Below are 17,678 nucleotides of genomic sequence, written 5' to 3'. Positions count from 1 at the left end.
GCCTACTTTTAGGCATAATCAGAATTTTCTCATTGATACTATTTAAATAATCAAGAATTTGAACAAAAATTAAAGGTATAAAATTTTTATATACCCCCAGCTAGTTACCTATTAGTTTTTTGAAGAACAATTTTATTAATAATTATGCAATCCAGAGATTGCACAATTAAGTGCCAAGTAAAATATCCTTCCCTTCTCCCACCCCTGGTTCTTTGAAACTTCACCACAATTTGTCCAAATAGTTACTGAAACATTGCTCTCCCAGGAACAGATGATCACTCAGATGATCACTTTGTACTGATATAACACGAATTCACCATTTTTCTTGTTACAGTTCAGAGGGCAGCAACAATGTGAAGAGGCTGAAACTTGACACTGAACAAGATGACCAGAATCAAGGTGTGTATTAGCATAAATATTTTACTTATAGCACATGTGTACCATAAGGATATACTGAGAATAGTATGATGCTTATAAACAGATCTATAACTTACTGAAGTGTTTTGATAACTGCCCTACTAAAAAATGTTAGACCATTAGAGCAGAGAAATACTATTTGTAGTCTCCCAATATAGCTTAGCTTAATTTGCAAGCTTTTTCTTTTTTTAATGTCAAGAATCGTAATTTCTATTTGTATTACAGCCATTTGGCAGTAGAATGTCCAAGTGCTTCTGAATATTTGGGTCTGAATTTTATCAATTAAAACCTCTACCTTTAGTATAGTTCCCAGTATATTTTCTTTGGTAAAACTTTAATTTGGCTACTATTTATTTGGTGAAAATTTTTTTTAAATCACATGTGGTTACAAATGAAGGTATATGCTTTGGTGGTTGTCAGGAATTGGAAATAATTTCTCTCGTTTTCTACTTATTACTTATTTAATTCCTTATGATATTGATGCACATGCCTTTAATCACAGAAGTCATCTATAAACCTTTATTGATAAGTCCCACTTTTATTTCTAAGTAGAAATAGAATTTTTGAGTTGTAAAGGACATCAGAGGTCATGTCGCTGAACTAGTTCATATCTAAACAATAATCCTTTCTATAATACCCCTAAAAGTGGTCATCTAACTTTTACTTCAAGATCTCCACTGATATAGCTCATTCTCTTTTACTGAATATTTCCCCCTAATATCAAGCCCCAAAGTGATATAAAATACTTCAAAAATAATGAATCACCAAAGATGGCTTGCTTACTGTCCATCAGGGAAATGTTGTGCCCATATCTGGTATTGAGTGGAAATGTGTCTAGGATTAGTCTGCAGCATTTTGGGGTTTTCTGGTAGGTGAATCCGCCGATTTAATGAGAATCAGTACAACTGCAGAGCTGACAGGATTGCTAAATAGTTCTCTTCTCTCATCATTTTATCTGATTATACAGCTCTATTAAATGTGACGCATTTGTTTTGGTGCTTGCAACTCAGTAGCAGAAATAGAATAAAGCATTGGACTGGCCTCAGAGTCAGGAAGACTTGGGTTCAAGTCCTTCCTCTGATACATTCTGGCTGTGACCATAGGAAAGTCCTCTCCTGCCAACTCTGTAGGATGCAAATGCAAGACTCTGGCAGTCTGCATCTGTGGAGGGAGTTTCCATATTGGGTGTTTCCTACACTGGTGAAATCACAGGTTCAGCCACAGGCACATTCACAGCTAGAAATGAAACCTTTGTGGCTTCTTTAAACCATGCTGGGCTACCATCACACTCTAATAACAACAGTAACTCTTCTAGCCCTTCTAAGCTGTGTCTTCCTCACAACAACCCTGTGAGCAAGGGCACAGTTCTTATCACCTTGATTTGACAGAAGAGGAAAGCGAGGCATTTCCCACCATCAGCCAGTGTCACCTGCCCAGGGTTGTGCTAGTCTCATGTAACTTCTGCCCTCTGACACTGTGCAAGGCAGAGTCCTGGCATCAGGGGCCCAGGGATCACATCTGCTTATGACCTTGGGCAAGATACTTAACCTGTGTTTTCTCAGTTTCCTTAGCTTTAAAATTCAGAGATTGGACTAGTTGACCGACTTCTTTCCATATTCCCCTGACCACCACTGGTTTGCACCATTGGCACTTCTTGCTTGTAATATTGCAGTAATCTTCTAATTGGTTTCCTTACATCTCATTTCTCTTCTCTGGAAGAGAAATTACACATAGCTGCTAGATTCCTGAAACACAACTACATTAGTCCCCTGCCCACAAGTTCTAATCTTTCTGTATTGCCTCTAAAATCAAGTACAAAAAAAATAAATAAATAAAATCAAGTACAAACTTCTTCAGTTAGAGCCCTTCATAATTTAGCCTCAGATGACAATTCCAGCCTCCTTATGCCTTGGTGTGGTAGAACCAGACTGTCCTTGTTATTGTTTCTGGGCCTTTGCCTTGATTGTCTCTATTACTTGGTATGCTTGCCCTCCTTGGAACTTTCCTTCAAAGCTATCTTCCATGGCCATCTTCTACCAGAAACCTTTCTTGACTCACCCAGCTTAGTGTCTCTCCCTATAATTTCCTTGTCTTTATTTTGTGTACTATTAGTATAGTGTATTGGAAGAGTGTAAAGTCCTTATAGACAGTTTCTTTTTTGTCTTTATATTTCCAACATCTAGCACAGTATCAGGAAGTACTGACCACTTATTTAGCCTGGTACAAGAACTCATCAGATATAATAATGTAGGGAGCTGCAAATCCAATAACAAAGTCAGCTTTATAGTTGTATTGGTCTAAATACATCCCTCTTCCACCCATTAGCTCTTTCTAACAGGACTTGGGAAGGAAACGTAGAATAAAAGAAATCCTAAAAACTGCCTTAAAGTTTTAGTCACTGTTGTTTGATTTCTGAGTCTTTTGGAAATAAATCCTTCTAGCCAGGACCTTGTCAGCATGAGCAATAGACATTGCTCTACAGCTGATTTAATGCCCTACAGCTAAAGGCAGGAGCTGTTTTTGTGCTCAGGCTCCTTAACTCTATAACAGAACAAGTGAATACAAAAGTTGGCTCCATCTACTTTCAAGTCACGCATCCCTCTGAATCCCAAGAACACACTCTTTATTAGTAATTTTCATTGTTAATTTGGCCTTACAATGAGTTCTACAAATGAGGGAAGCTGACAGGAGGCACATCCAAATGTGCAAGATCAGAGGGCAGATTTCTTTCTGGGCAATTAACTACCCTTTCTTCCCCCTCCCCCCTTTAGCAACTTTCTAGATGATGTAGGAAACTTAATTTCCATTTTTTCAAAAGCTCTATTTCATGGCATTGTCACTTTAGTGTATATGCTATTAAATTTTTATGACTGGCTACTATTCATTTGGCTCTGACTATCCTGTCTATGGGAAACAAAAGGTTTTTTCCTTTTATTGTATTAGTGGAATCTCAAAATTAGTTGGGTTAGGTGTCAATATGTCCAGGATTTTGTTGATAGATAGACGTATATTCCTTTCTTTGTCTGGGAAGTATTCCTTGTAGATGATTTCCAAATAGCCTAAAGCTTATCTTACTAAGTTTCAAATTCCACCCCCCTGCCCCACTCACTGCCCCTCCCTTTTTTTTTTTTTTGCTAAGGCAGTTGGGGTTAAGTGACTTGCCCAGGGTCACACAGCTAGGAAGGGTTAAGTGTTTGAGATCACATTTGAACTCAGGTCCTCCTGACTTTAGGGCAGGTGCTCTATCCACTACACCACCTAGCTTCCTTCCACCCCCCACCCCCTACTCACTGCCCCTTTTAAAAAACATTTTAGATTGGAATCTTTCTGAAATGTTACGTTGTTGTTGTTGTTTTAATATTGTCTGTCTGGCATTTAAAAATTATTCTCCTCCTTCCTTTCAGACTTATTTCATGTTATTCCCCTTCATGAATTCTTTGGTCTAGTAAAACTGCCCTTCTTTCTGTTCCTCGGATAGCCCACTCCATTTCTATTTCTGTGCCTTTACTTTGGTATCTCCTGTGCTTGGTATATACTCCTGTCCTTACTTTGACCACTTAGGTTCATTCAAGACCTGTATCTCACACTACCTTGTGCATGAGGCCTTCACTGTATTGCTTCTCCCCAATACTCTCCCCTCCTTTTAGTTTAGTTTGCATGTATTTTGCATATATATATATTTGTGCATACAGTCCTGTCCATTAGACTTGGAGGTTTGACATTTTTGTCTTTGTATCCCTAAATACTAGGCACATAATAAAGCACTTAATGAATGCTTGTTGATCGATTGAATTTGCTGAAGATAGTTTAGCTTTTTGTTGAAGAGTCAAAGTTGTCATTATATATATTTAATTGCTACACTCTAACATAGTGATTCACTTGTGTTACTGAAGTGTGAGAAACTGTTTGCTCCTACACTGAAAGACCTCAGTCTGCTGTGCTTTTTGAGTTCTAATATCCATTTTTCATGATTTTTCAGTCTCTCCTGTCACTTCCAGTTGCAACTTGTTACTGATGTCATTATGTCTATGTCTGAATGGTCCTGTATTTATCCCTCCTGCCCATCCGCTAACTTGTTGCTTCCACTCTGCTACAACCAAACCTTAATAGACTAATTAGTAATCTTGAGTGAGAGCCTAAAGTAAAAGTGCATGACTCTTTGGATATATAGCATTTACAAAAAGCCTATGTAGGCTTTTTGACATTTGTTTTGGGTACTTAGAAGCTTCTTTTAATCTTTTTAAATCTTGGCTTTATTCCATAGTTGAAGTAGTCAAATAAATGGTCTCCAGATGAATTATGTGTTTACTGCATTTAATACTAAAACCTAGATAAGGGTTGCAAACTATAGCCTAAAGGTCAAATACTGGAATGATTTTTTACATTTTAAAATATAATAAAACTGTTTTTACATTGTATTTGAAAATATGAAAACCAGTTTTGTTATCTAGTCAGTTGGGATTTGGCTGGAGGGTTATATTTTGCTGACACCTTCCTTAGATGATAACATTTCTTAAAAAGTTTGGTGATATAAATGATATTCAGATTAGTACTTAAATATATCTGCCCCTTGCTTTACAAACCACTCAGTCCATCAGGGATATATTTTTGGTTTAGATTTTAGAACTAGAAGGGACCTCAGGGGTCACTGGGTCCAACAACCCCACATTTTATGATGAAGAAATTGTACTCCAGAGAAATAAATTGACTTGCCCAGTAGTAGTAAGTGGCCAGGATTTGAAATCAAGTCTTCTAAATCCAAATCCAGAATTTATTTGAGTTTGGGTTTTTCAGTTAAAATGATCCTACTTGTACCATCCAATTTTCCTTGCACTCTTTCAGTGTAGATCATGGCTTCCTTTCTGAGACAAGCAGTGTAGCTTCTAGGAAACTAGGAAGGAAGAATGGGGAAATTCCACAAATTCTCATTTGGACTATATCAAGTGAGTCAATAGATATAAGCACTTTCTGTGTACCAGGCAACTGTGCTAAATTTTGGGGATACAAAGAAAGGCAAAAGGGATTCCTATTCTCAAGGAATTCACAGAAGAGACATCCTGCAAATAGCTACAGTATCCAGAATAAATTGGAGATAATCTCAGGGGTAAGACACTTAACTATAAGGGTAAAGAGATAAGGAAGAAGAAAATTCCAACTGTAGGAGACAGTCAAGAAAAATGTATAGTCAGTAGATAGGGTGTCTTATATGAAGGACAACAAAGAGGCCTGAATCAGAGTATGTATAGGGTATGTTAAAGGTTTTTTTTGGTTTGTTTTTGTTTTTTAACAAAGTTGGAAAGGTAGGAGAGGGCCAGGTTGTGAAGAGCTTTAGAAGCCAAACAGAGGATTTTATATTTTGAGTTTATTGAATAGGAGGCTGACATAGTCAGACCTGCATTTTAGGAACATTTATTTAACAGCTGAATGGAGGATGGAGTACAGAGAGACCTGAGAGAAGTTTATTGAAATAGTGTGGGTGCGAAATGATGAGGATCTGCACCTCATCACCAGTGTGTCAGAAGCAGAGCAGAAAATGGGGCCAGACATGAAGGTAGACTTTGGCAGTAGATTGAATATAAGGATAAAACAGTGAATAATTGAAATAATATCTAGGTTGCTTATGAGTCTTCTCTTATATGAGCTTATGAATATGGTATATATCAATAAGGAAGTTACCAATAGAGGAAGATTCTTTTTTTTTTTTTTTTTTTTTTTTTTTTGGTAGGGGGAGATATAGGACATTCAACTTAAGGAATCCAGCAAGCAATTGAAAAAATGAGATTAGAGATCAAGAGAAAGGTTATAACTAGATAAATAGAACTAATAATCATCATCTTCATAGAGATTAGTTGGTATGAGCTGGATGAAGATATAGAAAATAATAAGAATTTGTCAGCTCAGGAAGAGAATGAGGAGAAAGCAGTGTCATGAAAATCTAAAGCCAGGAGAGTATCAAAGAGAAAATAATAGTAAACAGTGTTAAAAGATTCAAAGAAGTCAAAAAGGATGAGGTTTTTGAGAAAGCCATTAAATTTGGATGATTAGAACATGTTGATGAAACATGCTATCTTTCTTTCCAGAGTCATTTAATCTGCCTCATTTTCTCCAGTAAAAGAAAGTTAGTGCCACATATCTCCTTACTGCCCATCTCCCCCATGGGGAAACACTAAAGGTGTTTGCCCATCAATTGATTATTTTTTCTATTAATGAGCTTTTCCCCCCCTCACCTGCCTTCACTGCACACTGGAAAAAAAAAAAAAAAAACAAACTCTTGAAAATAAAATTCATGATTAAGCAAAACCAATTCCTCAGTCAGCATGTCCAAAATGTGTATTACATTCTACATGTTTAGAGCTTTCAAGAGATAGGCAAGAGGATTTAATCACTATAGTGGACAGCCTTTTGCATTGATCAGAGCTCTTAAGGCTTTCAGAGTTGTCCATTTTTTGTATTTTTTATATTGTTATTATTATAGTATAGATTATTCTCATGGTTCATATCAATTTACTTTACATGAGTTCATATCAGTTTTTCCAGGTCTTACCAACCCTTCATCATTTCTTACAGGACAGTAGTATTCCACTACATTCATAACTTGTTCAGCTATTCCTTAATCAGTGAGTCCTCCCCTTACTTTCTAATTCTTTGCCCTTGTAATAAAGAATATTACTTTAATGACTGTTTGCTAGGAGAACATACAAGTAATAGCTATATAGATTGATTAATAAAATTTATTGGATAGATGAGTATGTTGAGGAATTGCAGTTAATTAATATTACATACAATATCACCACACACACCTTTGTGTGCCCCAGTTTCTTCTTCATCTGCAATATAGAATTAATAACACTCATGCCACATACCTCACCAGGTTAATAAGATTTGAGTAAATCTCCTAATCTCTATTTCACTTGATTCATCCTTAAGTCAATTTGATGCAGTATCACGAAGCACCTGGCAGGTACTGTGGGAGGTGTTGGAAATGTAGAGGTAAGACAGAGCCTAGCCCTTGTCTCCTCTTCCCCACAGAAGTGTTGAGTGAAGGTGGGTAAGGTCAGGGGTATGGATTTATTTCTGTACTTTAGAAGCAAAACAAAGCAAATGTAACAATCCCTGATGCATCTCTCTCCACAGACACTCCATCCTGTGTGCCTCTTGGAAGTGGGTCCTTGAGTGGTTCTGCCATTCACTGCCCCTCTGCTGCTGTCTGCATTGGGATCCTCCCGGGCCTCGGGGCCTACTCTGGAAGCAGTGACTCTGAGTCCAGCTCAGACAGTGAAGGCACCATTAACTCTACTGGGAAGATTGTGTCTTCAGTTTTCCGCACCAACACTTTCCTTGAGGCTCCATAATTCCTTCTGCCTGTGACTCCAGTGCAGGAGGCTCCTCCCCCATGGGGGGGTTTGGACTCATTTTGCCCTTGGAATTACTTTCCTTGAAAACCTCTTTGCCTGCTTCCTGTGCACACAGCTACGTCTTTAACCTAGTCTAAGAATATGCTAGAATCCTAGCTATGGGAGCTAGATGTTTTGTTTTCATTTCCCATTCTTGGTACAGGAGACTGTACCTGTTGTGCTGTCTTTTCACTCTACTCAGCTGGGTAAGGGGCAGGGCAAGTGAGAGATCTGCTGAAAGCATCTCCTCGAACAGAAGACATCTGCTGGTTTGCAAAGGGTTTGGTTATTTTTTTCCCTCCCCAGCAGAACTAAGGCAAAAACAGTTATTGAACAGCTATTGTTTGAATATTCTGTTAAGGCCAATTTTACAGCATCATTTTGTTACACTGCATTTTGGAGTGTGCGGAGGAAGAGAACTGAACCAGGTGATGAAATGGAGCACTCTCCCGACACTAACCAATTCCTGATGTTGTGTAACTAAATAAAGATTCTAAATTAATTTCTGTAGTGGGTGGCACTTATCACTCATTTATTGTTCATTCTCAAGCTCAGCTCTTCCTTATACTTAGCTATTCCTTCTATCTCCTATCTTATCCCTCCTCCCAAACCCCAAAGTACCCAGTTCACTAGGGAGTTCAATGACTTCATGAAGGCTGTTGTCTAAAAGATCAGAATTGAGGTATGTTTGAATGTTTTTAGCTAATATTGTAATAGAAGGGATTTAGTGGTAATAGTTTTCCCCCTAATAAATAATCATTTATTAAGTACCTTACTATGTAATAGGTACTATCTGCTAAGCATGGGGATTGATTGATAGAACTTCTTCAGTTTTACCCAATAATGAAAGCTGTCTATAGTCCTGTTGAAAAAGTAGCTCATTTAAAGGAGCTCATAGAATCCAACAAACTCTAAAAGGCTAAACACAAACGGTGCATGTGCTTAGACTGTGAACAAATGGTATATGATTCAATTGAAGCAGTTCCCTTGATGTGAGATTTAGTTTTGGCTTTCAACTGTTGATATTTTTAGGACATATTCCTGAAGGCTTAGCCCTAACCCTCCCCTGTACTGATGTTTAGTATATCACTGACTACATCAGCTACTGATGCTTTATTCTCTTCCCTATCAGAAAATCTCTGGGATTACAGTGATTTACTACTCCAATTATGGAAGCTCTAAGGATGGAGGAGTAAGTAAGCATAGTGTTTAAGGAATCTGGATCATTGCTTTAGTCTATGTGAATTATTTCTCCTTTAGATGTTGGACTGAGATACACCCCATTATATACTGATGTTTCAGTGTTGACAGGTAGAAAAGTCATTCACTTCTGATGTGGATAGAGGAACCCCCTCAATTTTCCCCCTCTTCATACAATGGCACTCTTGATTTCCATTAGCAGATGGCAACTCCTCTTCATCAATAAGTTGGCTTCTTATAAATGCCTTCTCTTTCCTTCTACAGAACTGCAGTGTGCTAATTGTTCCTTGGCTGTCAGCACAGGTGTGGCTGCCCTGTCTTAATAAACAGCTGTTTAGGTAAGATGGTGTGTAGGCACCTTCTGCTTTGTTTGTTTCATCATTCTTAAGTAGTACTGCCCTGATTACAGCCTCAGGAAACTTGTCACCAGCCAGATTAGAGAATGAGTTACTATCTAGTTTGGCTTTTAAGATATCTCCCCATACTTAGGATCTGCTTTTAATTTTAGAGGAAGCTTAGAGAACAATGCGATTGCTAAAAATAATACATTAATTTGAATATATACTTAGCATTTGAGAGAACATTTTCTAACTGTTAATGAAAGAAACAAGTGTAGAGAGAAGGAAAATTCTTCCTGCTTTTTTTTTTTTTTTTTTTTGCTCCTGATATTATCAAGAGATTACAAAATTATCATCTATGTTTTATATTTTTCCTCTACTCATTAAGCACATCCTTGACCTTGGACCCAAAATACAGTATTTGTAATAAACAATTAATAGCAAGCAAGGTTAGCTTAAGCAATCTTGGTAAGTGTCCAGTTTATCTCGTGGTTTTGATTCATTCAAAAATGAATGGGTGGGGAAAAAGCCAAAGGGGAAGCCTTTTAATCATAAATAATCATAATCTCTCTACATTTTTTAATAAAAATTTAATTTAATCATAACCTTTAATTTTTAAAATAATCTTTAATGATTTAATCTTGATGATTAAATCATAAACTTTATAAGACAATCAGTAAATACAGTGCATGTCCAAATCCTATTCAGCCACTAATTAGAAATGAAAAGCCTGGTTAATAAATTTAGATATCCGTATCTCAGACTTGTCTTTTTGAAAAACTTTTGTGTGAGATTCACACCCTCTGGGGAAAGAAATAATGCAGGGAAGTTGTTAATCCCACCACTGCAGTAGATCTGGAAATTCTCCCTCAGCTCCCATTCCTCAACTGAATTTAACAGGGAAATTACTTAATTCAGAGATTGAACAAATTCTTAGATGAGCCATCATAACAGGCTGTGGATCTTTTCTAATAGGAAGCCATCGCAGCTTTATATCCTACCTGACCTTAAAGAATTGCTGTTAGAAAATGGCAAAGGGCAAAATTGACCAGTTTATTCTTCTTTGCCTTCTGAGCTAAATGTTAATTAGTTTGGGACACACAGTTCTTTGGCTCTTGTGTTGTAGCTGTGGGTATGTGGCTCAGCTGTTGCCTTAAACTCCTCTGGAAAAACAAAAACATAAAAGCTTGCTGGCTCTGCATTGTCATTTGGACTTGGTTATTTCTTGATTTCCTTATGCACTTAGCCCACTTAAGTTTGAGAGCAGCATGAATTAGGAGCAGAAGCTTAGTGGGAGGCAGGAAATTTAGCCTTCTGCTTATAATCACAGTTAAGTGCAACTTTGGTGACACTGACCAAGGCTGGCGCTTTGCTGCTTACCTTTGTAGCAAGGGTTGGAGTTGCTGGAGTTAAAATGGCCCTATTAATTACCCGTCAGCCTGAAAAGGGTGAATGAGAATTCCATATTCCATATCCAAGAGATATGGATGAGAATGAATGAGATTTTCTCCCGAAATCTCCCACCTTTTACTTAAATCTAAATCTTCCCCACAACTGAAGATCACAGAATTAGGAGAAACTTTAAAGATCCTATAGTTCAGTCCTGAGTGAGCTGTAAATAAATCTCTGTAGCATTTAGTTACAGAAAGAGAACTGAGTGGAAAGAGCAGCAGGAGAGGAGTCGGGAAAAACTGGGTTCAGATTCTTTCCTTTTATTTTTTTTTCACTGACTTTATTTTTATATTAAAAATTTGACCACATTTTATGTCAAGAAAGTACACAATAGCTCACTACTCCAAAAAGTACAACTGCAATACAAATAGTTTATTTACAAGAAGAAAATCCCTCTATGGCTCACTCAGCAGAAGCAGCAGACCCGGAGATCCACAGCTTGAGTTGATTCTGGCAGGGGTAGTGAAGGCCAGAAGGGCAACTTTACTGCTTTGTCTATGTGACCACTGGCAAGGCTCTTCACTTCTCTCAGCATCAGTTTCTTTGAGTAACATGAATGTGATCATACTAGGCCTACGTTACAGGGGTCAGTGTGAAAGAGATATTATGTCTACGGGATTGTCTGCCAACTACTTGGTAAGTTTTAAAATGCTCTACAATTGTCAAATATTTTTAAAAATTCAACAACTTTTGACAAGTGGTTTCCCTGGGGGGGGGGAGGGGGAGGGAGGGGGAGTGTGTTGTGCTGTGATCTTAGCACATAGTTGAAAGTGTGTGCCTCCATAGTTTATAAAATAACAGAACCTCCTGCTTCAGAAATTTTGCCGTCCTGTAGAACTTGTTCCTCTTAGTCCTAATTTTGTCTATTGTAACATATAATCAGAGACCCCTGAAATATATACTAGGACACAGCCTCCATTCCTCATCAGGAAGTATTGGTTAGGAAAAATGTCTTCATTGATAGCACCGAAGAGGACTTGTCATGTCTTCTAGTTCATCTTGTAGTCTGTTGTCAGTAAGCAGTAAGATAATTAACTTACAGCTAAGACTTCTCAGCTATCCTGGATATGGTGTCTTTATTTCAGCTTTGTGGTTTGGCCTCCTGAATTATTTGGAGCTTCCACCAGGCTCTGCTAGACTTTGGTGGGCATAAGCAGGAAGTACCAGTTGCAGGAAATACCAGCAGATAAGAAAGCTATGATCTGTTTTCTGGGCCAGGTCTTTTTTCCTAAAGCACTATCACCACCCAAATAGCCTGCATAATCAGTAAATAGATGCTAAACAACTGCTGTGTACATCTTTCTATTAACAATCTTAAGGGAAGTCTGATCATCAAACAAATAGCCCAATGCTAGAGATGAGTTTTCATCTTCTGCCCCATGCGCTAAAGTGCTGCATCTCCTTCTCAGCAGGCTAGCCATAGTTGTCTCTTCTGAGGACCCTCTTCGAATATTCAAGATGCCTCGCCATCAGGACTTGGTGGCTCTTCAGGGTAAAAGTCAGCACTAGTCCTAGGTAAGAATTATGGAAGCAAAAGGTTTGTTTTGTAGGATGGAGATGTTTTACATGCTAGCGTGGATGTGGCGTTCCTCAGAATTTATCAGCAGGCTACCAGATCCCCTTTCCCCCAGAAGCAGCCTCAGAATGACTGAGACATTTGCAGGTAGAAAACTTTGTATGATACTTTTACCATTTCTACAATTTGGGTGTCCAAGTAATTGTCCTGGAGCTGAGAGTGGATCCATTTCTCAGGCCTAGTCATTTGAGTATATTCCTCAAGCAGAAATTATGACAGAGACCCCCCATACAAACAAGAATAAGGAGGTTCAAACTAGGGTTTGAATATAGCAAAACAAGTTATATTGAAACTTTGATTTTTCAGATATTTAACTGCCCAGGCTTTATCCAAGGAAAGCAGCTTTCATGGGAATGTCCGAGTTTCTTTATTAACCTGAGTATAACAAATAGAACATGTACATAGTATAAAAATGAACAGAGGATGAGAGGTATAAGCTTATTAACACAAATATATAACACAAATATATATAATGTATACTTTTTTGTTTTTTAAATCACAGACAGTAGTTGCTTGGAAAAAAGCCAGTTTTGATTGTAAAAATTTATTTTTATAATTATTCCACTAAAATTATACAAAGTACATTCAATACTTGAAAATGATGGTAGGGAGGAAAAAGAAGAGGCCCTGTGTGACCTGGTAGTATCATCGGGGTTGGCAAGTTTGACAAAGGAAATCCAGCTGTGTTTGGGAGAGAGCAAGGAGACTGTCCATTATATTAAAAAAAAAAAAAAAAAAAAAATGAAAAGGCCGATTTGTTTAGAAGAAAAAAAAATTAGCCACCAGTGAGGAAGCCGATGTTGCACGTGCATTTTCCTTGGGGACTGAAATGAGGTTTGGTTGACATGCTGATGCTGGTCAGAAGGGAAAGTAGGCTGCAGGAGTTTACGCAAGTTCACAGTTGCTGGGCGGCAGATTTTTATGTTTGAAATACTGCACGACTTGCTGGGGCAGCTCTGCCAGCACAGCTTTAGCCAGGGTTTCTTTAGGTGCCTGGAGAACAGTAGAAGAGAAAAGACAGGATTAATGATTACTCTGGTTGGAATGTCATGAAATGATGATACAAAATATACACGAAGTATAACAATGTAAATAGAAAACAAACTTAAAAGCTGTAAAATTATAACCAAGTTTAGCCCTAAAGAATAAATATGAGACTATTCCTCCTTGCTTTGGAGAAGTGGGGAGACTATGGGTGTGGAAATCTTACCTACACTGTCAGAGTTGGTTGAATTGTAGTTTTTTTTTTTTTTTTTTCTATTATAGAGGTGACTGAGAGGGAGATGAGGTCGGCTATATTGGAGAATTAAGGTGATGTAAAAACTAATGATATCCATAAAGATAAGACAAAATAATGTTTACTTCTTGCCTGTACTCCTATTCCTTTCCTTTCCACCTCTAGCATCTTGGAGGAATCCCACAGACCACTCTAAATCTCCTAAGGAGAATCCCCAGCCATTGTGTACAACACAAAGACAAGAGAATCTAGAAGGAAAGGTCTATACTTTGGCAACTAAGTTCTAGGAAAGCTGGACTTGGTGCTTAGTCACTCACATAAGGCCTATTCACTGAATAGGAACCTCATTTTATAGGAAGTTGAGGGGAGCATAGTAAAAGTTTCACTTTTGAGCTTTCCTTGTTGGTCTTTTTGGCCAGCAGAGTTCCTTGCTGTGTGAAATAGACTTTTGCCATTGTTTTAGGCAAGGGTCTAGGCATGAACCCTAATTCAGTGGGATCCCACTTCATGTTTGACAAGGATCCCAAGATCATCTACCGCTATTATACCACATATATCATATATCATATATATATCATATCATATGAGTGTCACCTGAAAAGTAGTGTGTTAGAATGGTTCTTTCAATACCATGACTTCTGAGAGCAAAATAAAAAGCTATCATCTTAAAGGAGTTTCAGAAGTCATCACCCAAATATGGAACTATATTTATGCCATCCCTTTCTGTTGTTAATTCAGTCCTACTCTTAGATCTACAGTCTTCACAGCCCTTTGGTCACCTTTCTGACTTTGATGATTGTGAAACATTTTTATGCATCAAACTCAACTCTCCCCAGTATATAATACACAAGCTTTCTTGGAAATGATCATCCTCCTCAAGAGAATAACTTACAAGCCATACTATACTACATCATATACTTTGTTATGAAGCCCCATCCTATTATTCTTTATTACATACCTTCCAGCGAAGTATACCATAAATTGCTCTTATGTCCATATCTTTGCTCATGTTGTTCTCAACAAAGGGGAGGGGGGTGGCTTTCTCTCCTCCCTCATGCCTATCCAGATTCCTATCCTTCCAAGACCTATCTCTAAGAAATCTTCAGATCACATGGATCAATTACTTTTTCTAACTTCTATCATACTTGTTGTTTAGACAATGCAATTAATACTTTTATCATTTATCATAGTTGTTAATGCTCTCCCCCCCTTTCTACTTCAAGTTATCATGTACATACTTATTTATAACGTGTTCTTTTCCCTTCTCCAGGAAAATGAGCAAGGGAATTTGAGGAGGGGAACTTTCCATTTTGTCTTTGCACACAGTAGGTGCTTAAAAATACTTTTGTGGTGTTATGTGTATGTTTCACAAGGTTATGCTTAGTTCTTTAAGTTAAGCTGAATAATATTTCTTTTATCAGCCAAGGCCTCCTGGCACACAGAAATGCTTCAATGCTGCCTGTGAAAACTTGAGCAAATTATGTTGCCTCTCTTAGTCTCAGTTTTCTCGTGTGTAAATTCAGGAAATTAGACAAAATGGTCCATTTTGGTTATAAAGTTAATAATTCAATGCCTGACAGTGCAGTGTAATAAGAGAGCATTAGTTACTGGAAGTCAGAGTCCTGACTCCAGCTCAGCCAGTGATTAGCTTTTAACTATGTGTGACTTTTAGCTTTTAGCTGTGTATGACTTTTAGCTTTTAACTATGTATGACTTTTAACCAAGTCTCTCTGTTTCTCTGAGCCTGTTTTCCCATTTATATAATGAGGTTAGTTTAGTTAGACTCTTAGGTGTGACATTTTGTAACTGGGCCAAATAGTATCATAGAAGTTTAGAGCAGGAATGACAATAATTTAATTAAATTAAGTAATTTAAGATTTATAAAGCAATTTACATAAATTCTATCATTTGATCCTCATAATAATTTTGTGAGTTATGTGATAGACCTATTTTCCAGATGAAGAACCTCAGGCTGAGAGGCATTAAGTGACTTTCCCAAATTGTATGTATACCTAGTAATTATCTGAAAAGGAATTTGAAACCCAGCTCTTCAAGACTGAACACCTACTGCTCTACAGAAAATCCCAAGATTTATGTCTGAATCTTATTTTTCTATACACATATTTTTTTGCCTTGGTACCCCTCTTCCTTCCCAGCCCAAGGCTCACATTACGGAATTCCCGAAAGGGTACAAACTGCACAATGTCTCGAGCTGCCTCCTCGCCAGTGTGGGAACGCAGAGCACGAGTATCACCATCCAGGAACTCCATGGCAGCAAAGTCAGCATTGCCCACACCAACAATAATGATGGACATGGGCAGCTTGGAAGCCTGTACCACTGCATGACGGGTCTCATCCATATCGCTGATAACACCATCAGTGATGATGAGGAGGATGAAATATTGCTGCAAGGAAGATAGGTCAAAGAATGAGGTGACAGTTAACTTATAGTTTGCCTCTTCCCCAGATTCTCTTATCTCTTCATCCTACTCAAAATCTGGAATTGGTTGTATTTTCATGCTTCTTTGATTATTTAGGAATACAATCCAGTCCCTACCACAGCCAAATCCATTCCCACCTCTTGTCTTTTTTCATTCCAGGTGCGACAACTGTCCGTCACCTTATTTTGCCTATGAAACTTTCTGACAATTTTAGAAGATAGGTTTTTTTTTTTTTTTAATTACTTTCCAAAGCATCTATTGCCTGAATCCCATAATTTAAGACTATTTTTGGTCCATTTTAAATGTCAAAATGCTTATCTTTCAAAACTCAGATGCTTTCTCCTCCATGAAGTCTTTCCTGATTCTTCAAGTTGTTAGTACTTTCCTGTCAACCAAGTATTAAGCATATACCATGTGCCAAACACTGGGGACACAAAGGCAAAAATGAACCAAACCCTGCCATCGAGGAACTTGCATTCTGAGAGAGAGAGAGTGTGTGTGTGTGTGTCTATCTTTTTAGGGGGAAACTAAAGGAAAGTGATTTTAAAAGGTGAAATTATATTCCAGGCATGGAATTGGGAGAAGCAGGGAGGAACATTAAAAGGCTGTTTGGCTGGGTTGAAAGGAAGTGTGGAATAAGGCTGAAGAGGTTAGAAAGGGCTAAGTTGAAGAGCTTTGAATGCCGGAAGTTTACAAATAGTCCAAAAGACATCTAGTTGGGAAATCCCATAGTTCATGATAATAGGACTGGAGCTTAGGAGAGAACTTTGTATTGTATGTATAGATCTGGGAGTCATGTGTATAGAGATATTTAAAATCACGGGAATTAATGATTTCATCAAAAAGGAGTATGTAGAGAAGGAAAAGAAGGTCTAACATGGAGAGAGCCTTGGGGGTGTGATATGAATGATGATGCTTGAAAAGGGAATAGAAAAACAAGAGGTGAACTAGGATGGAGCCGTTTCACAAAAACCCAGAGAGGATAGTGCAGTCAGAGTCAAATGCTACAGAAAGGACAAAGATGAGACTGAGAAAAAGCTTTGAGATCTGGCATTTTAAAAGATCATTAGTAACTCTGGAGAGAGGAATTCCAGATGAGTGATGAAGTATAATGTCCGACTACAGAGAATTGAGAAGAAATGAGTGGAAGTGCAGAAAATGAGCACAGATATCTTTTCTAGTTTGGCTATAAGTTTGTTTTTTAAATGATAAAGACTTGGGAGTGATTGTAGGCAATAGGGCAGAAGATTAGAATGGGGAAGGCATAATTTTGGAGGTAATGAAATCAGGATTATGTATAAAAGGCTTCAGAATGGAGTGAAGGTGGGGGGGGGTGAGATCAAGGAGTTATGAAATGTAAAGCAGACATGTATACTGAATCTGAGCATTTATAATGGATGCAGTCAGCACAGTTGTGTTGGCTTCCATCAGTTCCATTTCGATTGGTATTTGGCAGGGCATGAGTGGCTTTAGAATAAGGGAACTAATAGGAGAGCTGAACTGGATAATTAAAGGATTAAGATTGAGAAGTATAGCCAAGAGCATGGGTGAGGGATAGCTTGATAAAATTGCTGAGAGACTGAGGAACTGGAGGTCACTGAGATCATATCTAGCCTCACATTA

At 37.9% G+C, this 17,678-nt stretch overlaps 2 protein-coding genes and 1 long non-coding RNA gene across 11 annotated transcripts in view; 2 read left to right on the top strand and 1 right to left on the bottom strand.

Annotated features, from left to right (window-relative positions):
* Positions 1-8,321, top strand: part of PSME3IP1 (proteasome activator subunit 3 interacting protein 1) — a 38,356-nt gene extending 30,035 nt beyond the window's left edge. For all 8 annotated transcript variants that reach the window (XM_012553845.3, XM_012553842.3, XM_023494225.2 and 5 more), the window contains 2 exons: positions 335-399; positions 7,552-8,321. In XM_012553845.3, the coding sequence (XP_012409299.1) occupies positions 335-399; positions 7,552-7,769 (283 nt within the window). In that variant the 3' untranslated portion in view covers positions 7,770-8,321. The remainder of the gene's footprint in view (positions 1-334; positions 400-7,551) is intronic.
* A 3,238-nt stretch (positions 8,322-11,559) lies between these two features.
* On the top strand, positions 11,560-15,788 carry LOC116421771. Of its 2 annotated transcripts, XR_004232296.1 has the most exons (3): positions 11,560-12,316; positions 13,644-13,688; positions 14,885-15,788. It is a non-coding gene; the product is annotated as an uncharacterized LOC116421771 (long non-coding RNA). The 2 variants fall into 2 exon arrangements; XR_004232295.1 differs by lacking the exon at positions 14,885-15,788 and having other exon boundaries at positions 13,644-14,351.
* Positions 12,721-17,678, bottom strand: part of CPNE2 (copine 2) — an 84,164-nt gene continuing 79,206 nt past the window's right edge. Inside the window, exons 15-16 of the mRNA XM_012553830.3 lie at positions 15,783-16,019; positions 12,721-13,370 (exon numbers count right to left, since the gene is read on the bottom strand). Coding sequence (XP_012409284.1) covers positions 13,263-13,370; positions 15,783-16,019 — 345 coding nt within the window. The 3' untranslated portion in view covers positions 12,721-13,262. The remainder of the gene's footprint in view (positions 13,371-15,782; positions 16,020-17,678) is intronic.

The sequence above is a fragment of the Sarcophilus harrisii genome, chromosome 2 (assembly GCF_902635505.1).
Source record: "Sarcophilus harrisii chromosome 2, mSarHar1.11, whole genome shotgun sequence".
Lineage (NCBI taxonomy): Eukaryota > Metazoa > Chordata > Mammalia > Dasyuromorphia > Dasyuridae > Sarcophilus > Sarcophilus harrisii.
This window is presented reverse-complemented; position numbering and strand designations above follow the sequence as displayed.